At 32.0% G+C, this 12,624-nt stretch overlaps 1 protein-coding gene across 1 annotated transcript in view; it reads left to right on the top strand.

The window, feature by feature from the left end:
- LOC120351542 overlaps positions 1-2,806 on the top strand; it is a 14,516-nt gene extending 11,710 nt beyond the window's left edge. Inside the window, exon 4 of the mRNA XM_039429326.1 lies at positions 2,793-2,806. Coding sequence (XP_039285260.1) covers positions 2,793-2,806 — 14 coding nt within the window. The remainder of the gene's footprint in view (positions 1-2,792) is intronic.
- Positions 2,807-12,624: the final 9,818 nt, after the last annotated feature.

The raw sequence follows: 12,624 nt of genomic DNA, 5'->3' as shown, positions 1-12,624 counted from the left end.
GTATGCTACATTCACTAACCTAACATTGGTGAAACAATTAAAACGTTATTGCGTTCTATAATTCAACTTTGAGATTGATCAAATCGATCAATCCACCTGATTTATTATCAAATCGTTATTTTATATGGTATCTGTTGTATGATTTATCTTGAAGATTGATTAAATTAATCCATCCAATTAATCATCAGATTTTTATCTTATATGGAGATTTACAATTCTTGAGTTTCAATATTTCCAATAATGTAACCATAGAGAAAAAATAGAATCCTACACTACTTTTGTATTCTCTTTTATGTAAATATGATTTGATAATTATGTGCTTCTCCCATTTTCTAATAATAAATCTGCTGCATATTATATCAATCGCTGTTCCTTGTGAAGATTTTACATATTTGTTATTCTAATCTTCAGTTAGTAGCCTATTTGAAATTGAATTAATGCTTTATTGAAGTTGATTCACTCACTGTATTTTTAGCATCATGTTATGTTGAACACTAATCAATTGTATAAATATATCAGTAAAAAAAGGGTACGTAGGTTACTATTTATAAATAATATAAGTAGCCCTGAATTCATACATTTTAAGAATCTTATTATTTATTACTCATAACTAATTTCATTGACTAATCATGAATTGACTGGAATAGATCAGGTAAATTCCATACTCCTCTTATTTATTTTAATGAATTCTACAGTATTTTTAAACTCACAAACAGGGTACATCATTGAAAAATAAAATATTTCGCTTTTTTCGGTTTCTCAAAATGATCCTAATCAAAACCGAATAAGCGAGGTAAATAATATTGTTGTTGCGTGCTGAATTATAACTTCACTCTAACAAAATGTAATTGTTATAGGCTACATTTATTCTTAATGTTTAAATGTTTATACATATGTTGCGCATTTACGGCGAAACGCGGTAATATATTTTCATGAAATTTTGTCAGGTATGTTCCTTTTTAAATTGCGCGTCGACGTATATACAAGGTTTTTGGAATTTTTTCATTTCAAGGATAATAAAAAAGGAAACGGAGCCTCCTTCATACGCCAATATTAGAGTAAAAATCAGTCTATAGAATTATTCATCATAAATCAGCTGTCGAGTTGATATAAATTGCATGCCATGACGCATGCAATTCAATATATCAATGTGTACGTTCTGTGTACAGTAAATTGTTCCAGTTTTCCAATCGTAAATTGTTCCATCACGTGACTAGTGCAAAATGTTCCCATGGAACGCCATTTCAAAATCGTTGGTTCAAGCTAAGCTTTTGGCGCGCACATATAAAGTTGATTTACACTAAAATGTGTCATTTACTAGCTAGCTGCGTGAATGAAGAAAGGCTGTTTTACAAACCTACCGTCTAGAAAAGTGTAAATTTCATTTATTCCATTACTCACATACTTTCTATCGAGAAAAATTCATTTAATGAATGGTTATCAAACATCATATTGTTGGTTATGTATTCTATGCTATGCAATGGTAAACAACTATCAGCGCATGCGCAGAGAAGCAAGCAGACTACAATAATCGACCAATGAGAGCTCAGATAGTTGGAACCTGTTGGAACTGTACCAGGTCGAACAATTTACCACACTTCGACTGTGGGGCAGAAAGTTGGAGCTGGAACAGAATCTGTCAAAATTCCTCCCGTGGAACATTTGCTGTGTAGACTATGAATTGCATGCCTCATTGAATGCAATTTTTATGCACTATTAAATTAACTATTGTTTGCTTGCAATTACGCATGCAATTAATAACTAAAATAACATAGTAATGTCTCTCGAACTTTCTCTGCTTTGAACTCGGGCTGTCCTGTTGCCAGTATGTCTTGAAGGAGATTAGCTTTTGATGTTAGCATTTTTGATACACTAACCCCAACAGTTATTAGCCGTTTTCACACCGATATCTCGCCGACACGACATAAATAAATAAATGTTTATTTCCCAAAAAAACTAAAACTACAACGTCAATTACACAAAATATTAGATAAATTACAATATTACATACAATAGTTAGTTACAAAAAAGAGTTATGTACTCTTATGGACAGTATAAGAGGAGGATGCGGTCTATAACTGCGCGAGGTCTACTGTTCACAGAACTACTAGTTGCGCATCAGTTTGTATTTTTAGATAAAGTTGAATGCAGCTTGCTGGAAATTGAATGGTATATCTCCTTGCTGCTGATTTTCCCGTGCATATTCTAAATTCACATCATTTCGAGATCTACGACCCAAGTTTGGACGTCGTTCGCACCACGGCATTATTATTAGAATTGAAATTTTGTGAATTAGTAGAAAGAATATAGAAAAACAGATCTACCGACGGCTGTTAGATGACGCAATGATTATAACAGCTGATTTTTATTTCTGTGTGTGGCCAGCTCACAAATCTTCTCCCATAAGGATTACATGTAAACTTTGAAGGACCGTAGGAAAGAGTCCTGGAGTCGGATCATAAATTTGATTGGCCATAAACCTGTTCCTGAACATAACAAACACAACTAAAAAAAACATCAAATTCGGTGCATACATAAAAAAGTTATTGAATGTCAAAATTTGAGGCTCGATTTTTATCTATATCCTATAGATTGGAATAATATTATTACGTACTTTGGAATGTATTGAACAAGCGCTAGCGAATTCTTACTTTTGACTCAAGGCCAAAGTCGTTGTTCGTCTGTGTGTATGTTCTGCAATAACTTTTCAAATTTAGAATACATCATCGACCCTTTTTACAGATCAAGTTTGTTGCACAACAGAATTTACCAACTCCTTCGTCCTTTTTCAGGATGTAACAAATAGCATTGAAAGTGCATAACAATTTTTTTGTGATTCATCATTAGTAAGTTGGAGTATGCAATTACTATCATGCAATTACTACAGTTTTTTCATTCATTCAAATATTCATAACATCAGCTGAGGCTATTTGGGAGCTATATATCTGAGTGATATCACTCAGAATGTCGGGGCACCGAGTCGTTATTAATTTATTGACTTTTGAGAAACCGAACATAATTCTTTAAAATGATTGGGGAAGTACTAACAGGCACAGCCCAAAACTGTTTTTCCCCGAATTTTGATTTATACACTATAAATAGTCCAGAAAGTAGGTTATGTTCGATACACTTGAATTCAGGTTCAATTTTGTTTTCAAACATTTGAAAACAAAAAAATATAATTTAGATTATATACAAACCAAATTGAATAACAAAACAACACTCACTAATCACTTGAAATTGTCAAATAATGATCAACTTTGAAAACTATGTGATATACTCTAGTTTAGGAGGATTATCATGTCATGTCAACAAATCAGATTATGTTGATCAAATCGATAAAAAATTGTCTAGCTAGATAAAATTTCTCGCTGATTGATTATGATTACACAGCTGGAAATAATTCTGTCTCCCTCCCACACAGACACACACATCTTTTATTATCGAGAGACGACGAAATTATCATCTGTTTTCCAAGGATGAATTATCCTTTTAATGTCGTTCAGCGAGTTTTCCAAAGAATGAGACCTAGTGCAATCGAATCTTTATATCATAAACCTACTATGTTCCAAATTTCGTGAAAATCGTTAGAGCAGTTTTCGAGATCCGTAAAACATAACCAGATATAACAATAGCCAGATATAAAAATAACCAGATATATACAGAAATTGCTCGTTTAATATAATAGGATATAATATTATAGTCTGTAGACTTACACTCTGACACATGATTTCAGCTGATTAATATACAAAATAATGGAAAAACTGAATTGTTAAATTATTATTGCAAAAGAAATATTTAGCTGTTTTCATCATTTTCATCAACTCTGTACACTCTGTACAATTAAAAGTTGCAGGTTTCAAACACAAACATTATTGACCGAGCGAAGTGAGGTCTAAAGGTGCGTGTACAGATATACGCGCCTCCAACACGCTCCGCAATCGCTCGGGTCATGAACGTTACGGGAGATGTTAGCTCTTTTCGCGTTCCACTCTTGCTCCCCGGTCGATCATCAATCGATCTGCTCGAGTGACGTTCGATTGCGGAGCAGAGCGAAAGTCTGTAGGCCTACACACCTTAAGATTCAAGTCTACGGTTTTGCATTTCTCTTTATATTTTAATATCGGGGCACCGAGCTTCGCTCGTTATTTTTATTTATTTAAAAAGAATAGAATAGAATTTAATTGGTCATAAAATATTCACATGAATACATGGACTTCATCAATTTTTTAACACCAAGTAAGTCAAAACAAACACAAAAACACTAAGATCAGTCAGTATCAGTACAATACAATAAAATAACATGAATCACATAAAATGATTCCATCTATTCTAAAATAGTCATGCACGTTGTACAAACTTAATTAACACTGCTTTCAATATTGTTACTTTCCTTGCCCTATTACCATAGGTAAGGAAAGTGTTGTTTTCCAAAAAAATTAAGGTACCCTAATTTCAAGTTTTCTATACGTTTCAAGGTCCCCTGAGTCAAAAACATGATTTTTGGGTATTGGTCTGTGTATGTGTGTGTGTGTGTGTGTGTGTGTGTGTATGTCTGTGAACACCATAACTCCATTCCTAATTAACCGATTGACTTGAAATTTTAAACTTGAGGTCCTTATACCATGAGGATCCGACAATAAAATTCAATTCAAGATTAACATTAACACTTTGCTTAGAGATGTTGTGGAATTTCTCCATATTAAGGTGAAATAAAAAGATGTTGTCAATTCCACAAAGTTTTTATTTGAGTCCAAACTAGTTTCGATCAGTGTACCACTGATGATGATGCCAAGTGCATCGAAACTAGTTTGGACTCAAATGAAAACTTTGTGGAATTGACAACTTTTTTTTATTTCACCTCAATTCAAGATGGCGGATAATTACTAAAAACCATGTTTTCACGGTTTTTTCGAAAACGGCTCTAATGATTTTCTTCAAATTTATATCATGGATAGCTATTTATAAGCCCTACAACTGACATGAGTCTCATTTCTGGGAAAATTGCAGGAGCTCCGTTATATTCTTGAGAAAAATGGCGGATAATTACCAAAAAAAATGTTTTTCACGATTTTCTCAAAAATGACTTGACCGATTTTTGATGTTCAGATTTGATTTTTCACATCCTCACTCGCTCACTCTCTTTTTTACTATTGTGAAGTAGTGCTTCTGGGGGGGTTATCTCTTATGATAGAGTCCCACGTTATGAAGCTATTGTGAGAAGTTGTGGATTGCAATTCCTTCACAGATAATACGATGTTTCTGGTATTTATAAGAGCAGTCTCTAAATTCCCTCTTTTGCGAATAAATTCACAAAAAATTAAGGCCTTCCGGCTCGCAAAATTACTGGGTTCAACCTCAGCTCTAGCTCAGTGGTAGAAACATGAATTTTATAAATACAAATAATCACCATAAGGTTCAGTGATCGGTAATTGGTAATTCTTACCGCTGCTTCTATGAAGTTCTTGAAGAATACCAGTAAGGAAATTAAAAGAATATTTGATGACTGATTATCAGTAACCATGTACCACTAGAGAATAATCAGGACCAACTATAGTTGTTTCTAGTTGATTCTTAAAACGCTCGTCGTGAATACAAGTATTCACCAATATACCCCTTCAAAATTCCTTAGAACTTACAACGCCAGTTCTTGAAGCTCTCTGGATCCTTATATGATATAACTGGAACCTTATTAATATAATTCTTAATATACTTGTTCTGGCTGATAAATGAATATCATCAAAGGATGATAAATATTGAGTGCTTTGAATAAGGTCAATATAATTGATTCAATAATTTTAAATGCTGCTAGATATTTGTTGGTACCAAAACAGCTCAAACTATATAACACGAGATGAATTGGGATATAATAAAAAATTCTATAAGTTTGTATGCTGACATAAAACACAAAATATATTCCCATAAAACAGATATGCATAAAATATTCAATAAATCTGTAATTCACTTAAATAATCTACTTTTAAAATCTGAATAATTATCACAGGCTTTGCTAATATTCACAATAATGAGTTTCAAATTCATAAATATATTATATTTAATACTGGTACTTAGACTTCCAATCAATACAAAATTCTACCAATAAAAACCTGTTCGGTCTATAAGTTTGATATGATATGCTTGGTTCAATTACAAAATTAATATTAATAAATTAATATTCAAACATGAGATCTCAGGGCTTTTAATATGAATTCGGGCAGTGCATGGAAGTAAGCTTCCTACATATAATAAATAAATTTATAAAATGTTCTTGTGAACTATGTGATATTGTTCAACACGTGGTGACTCTTAATTTTAATTCAAATTAATTGGAATAGCGCTTTTTTTAATTATTACCCCACTGACGTAGAAAAATGAGCTCATTGGTTGACTTATCACTCACTGACTGAAGTTCTGGATGTTCTCGTGGATTGAATTAATTATTTCCAATAATTAATTAGGTAGGCTCCTTTTCGTCACTGCTGGGCTAACGCGTGATCCAGATTTTTATAAGTTTCTTTCGAATTAAAGCTATTTTTATGGGAATCTTTACAATTACGAACTCCTTGACAGCACTGAGTTCACAAACAATTAACATTCAACAAACATACATTACATTTAAAAAAGGGTTTGGCTTAATAATTCATTAAAAAATTTTTAAAAGGGAGAAGAAAAGACCCTAAACTCCATGTGCATCCTCTCGGGTTGGGATCTTAAGCCAGAAGAAGGAGGTTTTTAGAAAAATTTGCTTCTTCCTAGAATAATTCTGTAAGCTACTCTCTGATTGGCCTTCAATTTAATAGACTCAATACAATGGTTGCCTTGGGAATCAGGGCTTCCTCGGCTTTACAATAGAAAAAATTAAATAAAAGAAGTTTTCATACAAATATATGGAGTGTTTATCTTAAATTGAATTCATAAATAAATCGTAGTATACGATTTTAATAGATAATACATTTAGTTTTTATATGAGTTTTGTATATTCTTGATTTATCATGCTTTTTTAGATTATAATAAATATTTATACAGAAATAATAGTTATTTGTATTTCTACACATCGACTTCCTTTAGTATACATAATATATCCTTTATGAGTGAATTTTATATGATTCAACCGGTCATATGGGTTGATCGAATAATCAGCTGATTCGTTCAGTATTGGTTCTAATAATTATCGATTTATCCAAGATCGACTAATTCTTTTCAAAACGTAACAGTAACTCTAACCTCAATGTTCATGCATTTTATTTTATTTTTTTTTTTTTTTGTAATCCGCCAATAATAATTATGCCGCTTTATAATTTTTTGATCTTACCAATGGGTTCTCATAATTATTAAATCACAATAATACATGTTTTCTTATCGTTGTTGATAATGCTATTACTCCTAATCGCTAATAATACTTGATTTGAGTTGATTTACTCTTTAGATAGGTCTAACCTTCTTTCCAATTTTATAGTTCTATTACATTTTATTGGCTCATTTAGAAAGATTGGTGGTTTCAAATTACCACGTGACACTATCCACAGCTGTTTCAGCAAGGATGAATATCCTTTTAATGTCGTTCAGAAGTTTCCCAAGGATGATACCTAGGGAATCGAAATTATTATATCATAAACTTTTCTATGTTCAAATTCTTGAAAATCGTTAGAGCCGTTTTCAAGATTTGTTAAACATAAATATATACCCATATAACCACACACATATATATATACATATGTGTGTGTGTGTGTGTGGTGTGCCGAGCACTCCTTTTTAATTCAGGCCTTTTCCCAAGTTATAATAGTAAATTTAATACGCAATAGACTAGAGCCATTATTGAAGTGAGTTAGCGAAATAAATTATTTTCTCTCTCTATTATGAACGGCCATGACTTCGAGTTTCCATGATAGATATTTAAAATTGTGGCTCCGAGTCGTCGAGGAATGTAGATTATGGAATTATCTCTAAAACTTAGCCTTCTTGTCGCGACATAAAGTGTGATAGTTGGAAAACAGCAAGCATTGAAATTATAACAACTACCGATTTTGCAGTTACTATTGGTCCAAAGCTCTAGAAGCCACGCGACGATTGGTCAAATTGATTCCCTTCGCCCAATAGGAGACCTGTTTCTAAATACAGTAGTGGGGGATTCCCCAGTCGAGAGACCAGATTACGTTTCGGACGACACTTTGCTAGGAGCACTACGAGAGTAAGATGTAGTCATTATGTTTCGCCCTTTTTGGGCAAGTTTACAACTTATATAATTAGTAATGTAGGAGCTAGTTTTATTTTTATTAAAGTTTAAATTTTCTAGTAGTGCCATGTCCTGAAAGGTTTAATTGTGTTTCTTCTTCATGTACGAATAATTGTTTCTTCAAATAACCGCTAAGGTACGTAAAATAAGGTTAAAATATAATTTAGGGAATTTAATTAATTGAAACTTCCATAAGAGTATTGAATTAATTAAGCCTGTTATTTTTCAAGTTAATAATATTGATTGAGAATAATCCTTTTGATTTTATTAGTGATGGAAGATAATTATAATTTTTTTTCTAAAGAAGTATAGAAAGTTTTCAGTTACGTTACATTTGAGTTATTGTTTCTGGAGATATATTATCGTAGAGTATTGCTGAAAGTCAGGAAGATAGCCTTTAAATTGGAATGAAATTTTTAAGATTATGTTCATATTGAGTTTATGACATTTTATAATTCTATATTTTTCAGACTCTGTTTTCTTATGTAATTAAGGCTTTCGAATAATTTAGTAAATTTTATGATAGAAATCTTAATAGACAAAGAAGAAAGTTTTCCTTTTCCATGAAATTAATATTAATAAATGTTGGCTAGCGCACAAGTTTCCAATAATACTAGTCGAGCTACTATATAAAAAATTATATTTGATTTTGCAAACCAAACGAAAAATATCATATAAGTTGGCATCATTTCAATCTGAATTATTCCTTTCCTAAGAGTATTATATCAATTTATATAAAAGTTAACATCATAATTAATGAAGTATTCATTTTTCTAAAAGCATTATATTAATTTATTACGAGTGTTTTCATAAGTTGCATTGTATATTAATGACACTCTGGCAAGTAAATCCGTTTTAATTCAATTTTGAGAATGAAATCAGAACGTCAGGATAAAATCTAAATTAAATAATTGAATAAACTCCTGTTTTAGCTTTTGATGAATTGTAGGAAGAGTTAGAAATTAATGCTGTAATACATTTATTTACAGCGGTTCATGTGTGTCCCCAAACCAACTTCTTGTACTACCACCCCTTTGGTTCCGCAACTTTATGTAACACCGCTTCAAGACACCCGTTCAGACGACAGGTCTAGGGACGTAAGAGGACGTCGCCGTCAAGCCAAATTCAACCGGTAAAAGTTCACCGCCAAAAACAAGGTACTGTAACCCCGACGATAAAGCAACGTACAGACCAACGAAAGTGCAGTGTAGTGAAACAAAGGTTCATTCGCAAATGTCAATCAAAAGTGGGGATTCAAAATTATTATGAAATGGGTTATATGGGTTACTATCGACGAAACTTGGGTTCAACAGGCTTTTCTTTCTTGAGTAATTCCATGTTGAAATTAACTTGTTATTTGATGACTGATATTGTTTGGTTTTGTGACGTATTGCTATCTAATCGGGGATAGTAATGCGCCCCCGAATCAGATGAAGAATGTCACCAAAGTAACATGAAATTGTTGTTTCTGTTGTTCGATTTTAGTTGCCAATGTTTATTGAAGCTGTTTGTATTTTTCAATTATTTCAAATTGTAGTGTTATTCTATAGTATAAACCTATTAATCAGGCATGGCAAGATTAATTGAAGTTTTCTTGACTCTAGCCCGTTCACCTGCATGAATTAGGTATAGACTCAGGTATTTTCTAGATGTGTCTGCCTATTTCTAAATTCTAAATTTTATTCAAAATTATCTTCTTTATCATCTTTTAAAAAGTTCAGGCACACAACTGCGCCACTCTGCTGTCTAGAGATATTTAAATCTCTGGAATCCAAATTTTCTAAAAAAAAATTAAATTTTTCATAACTTACTCTAATAATACTAGATCAATTTTTCTGAGTCTATACTTAATAATTCATTCTGTGAACGTGTTAACTGTCAATATTTTAGGTTTGGAGTTGAATGAATAATTTATAGTTGCTACTCCAATTTTTCTGAAGTTTAAATAATTGTAGATGAAACAGGAAAGTTATTCAGTTATGTTAAACCATTAAAATGATAATCTTTTGAAGTGCTTTAAGATAAAGTCAAGTATCATTGATGCTTAAATTGAAAGTATTCTAAAACTTTATATTGGAATTGATTATTGACAAATTAAAGGTTTAACGGTAGAATAAAAATTAGTAGAAGAAACTAGCATAGGTGAAAAACAACTGATTCTAAGTGCTGAATAAAATTTTTGCACTCTGTAATTCCGTGAATGATGATAGAAATTATTGTAATGTCAACGTACGTATTCTGGTCTCACGTCTGGTAGTTGAATATCATTATAGTAGTAGTGAAAGTGGATATTGAGATTTTAAAGGTCAACCCAAGTAAATTAGGAAAATTCGGAAATTATTATGGGAGAATGTTTGAGGAAAATAGGAATTTTTTTTGAAGTTTAGGTAAATCGAAGGTAATCAGAGAATAAATAGGAAACTGTTTTATCAGTTATTGTTGATATGTAGTTTTGAAAAGTTGATGAGTAGTTTTGGCCTTGAGATGTTTAAACTAAATAATTAGATATTGTAGATTAAAGTTGAAACAATAATCAAATCCTTGGGAATTTGTATGAAAATAAGTTGATTCAGATGAGGTTGTTAAGTCCCTTTATCAGTAATGTTTATTCTCGAAAAGGTGAATCAGTTTTATTATTGGAATATTTTTTTTAGGTGTGATTTTTGCGGTAGGCATGCGTAGTGATAGTGTAAAGATCCGTTGTGTTGGTGACGTTTCCTGTAGGCTGTGGGAAATTTTTTTTGTTTAGTTGAGACTCAAGATTTAGAGGAGGACACGGGGATGTCCTGCCTGTGTGTGTTGTTGAATTTAGGTAATCGGCGCGAGTGTAGGTCCGTGTCCAGAGAGAACAGAGCACTGCCCGAAAGTTGTCCATGTAACAAATCAAGGAATTTAGCTGTGACTAACCTTGCAAATTTGTACGGTGGAATTGTATAATTTTAGCGAAAGGCACCGAAGATGGTGTGAGCTGAGATTTTTTTGGTATCTAGTAAACGGTCTGGTTCATTTGAGAGTTATGGGGCTCGGCAGTAGAATAACGTAAACCGAAATCTAGAATCTTTAGTGAGTCTTCGTAGTGATTGTAAGGAAAACAATCAGCGTAATGCAGTTTAGGGGAGCCCAGTCAAAAGGTTTGTTAATGTTTGGTAGGAAAGTCAGCCGCAAAAACACAAGTAATAATTGGGAAAAAAAGGGGGGTATTATTGAGTTTAAAGTTGCTTAGAAATTTGGTATGGTAACGAAAATTGAAAGTTTTAGACAATGAATATTTAAAGTGATTAGTTAAGGTATACAAATAAAATAACAGAGAAACTTTTTCGAGTACCTAGGTAATGTTAATATGGTTATCAGTGAAAGTAGAAATAAATATTGGAACAGTACTGAACGGGTTAAATTAAAATAAAATTAACAGTGAAATTCTTCTAGTTGAATTTGAAATGAAAAGGGAAAATCTCTTGAGTTAAGCATGAGTTTAAATTATTCTGTAGTTGAGAGTTGAAAGGTTGATTAAAAATTTAATTGGGGATATAAAAGTAGAAATATGTAGGAAAATTCGTGTCAAAAAGGAAATAGAATTTTTGTTGGGAAAATTAAATTGAGGTAATTAACAGTAGTAGGACCCTTTAGAGATAAGTAGTCAAAAGGAATTAATAAATATTAAAAAAAAAAATAGGAAAATCTTTAATGAAATGATAAATTTTTTTAATGATGAATAGTAAATTGGAATCAAGTTTTCCATGTGAATAAGTTGGGATGTTTTGAGATCTAGTTGAATATGAAGTTATAGTTGAGAAATAATTAGGTGAGGCTCCAGTAAGGTTGGAAATGTCAGTGCACTTGCAAATCAGTAATAGTGTAATAGTAGTCTATCAATGTGTTGGTAGATTCAATAATGTTGGTAATCAGAAGGCAAGCAGTAGCAGTTCATCAATGCTAAGTTAGAGCTGAACTTTAATATTATTAAATCATGCCTTGAGAATTACTCTTCCAGTGTTTAGAGAAAATGTCACGTACTTTGAGTTTGCGATAGATAATAGCCTGGCACTCGATCATAGTTTTGTTTTGACTAGCGTTCTGTGGTAAAGGTTTCCTACTGGAATATTATAATGAAAAGTGTTTTTCTCATGATTGTGGAATGCAAAATCGTGCTTGTGTCATATAGCTCTCGCGTTGATCTAATAATGCTGTTTCAATCATTGTTATCTTTGAATCGTAGCCTATGTAGAATAGTATTGCCTACTGAATTGCTTTATATTGTAAAAAATATGTTGCACTCTCAACTCTATAGTAATGATAGTTAGATTTCAATACATTCAGCAGAGTAAAAAAGTTTCATCCTTTACTATTATAATCAACGTACTTCATATTTTACAACAGCAGAGTAACATAGA

Source organism: Nilaparvata lugens, chromosome 5 (genome assembly GCF_014356525.2).
Source record: "Nilaparvata lugens isolate BPH chromosome 5, ASM1435652v1, whole genome shotgun sequence".
Taxonomy (NCBI): domain Eukaryota; kingdom Metazoa; phylum Arthropoda; class Insecta; order Hemiptera; family Delphacidae; genus Nilaparvata; species Nilaparvata lugens.
The sequence above is the reverse complement of the archived record's forward strand: the minus strand, read 5'-3'. Positions and strand labels throughout refer to the sequence as shown.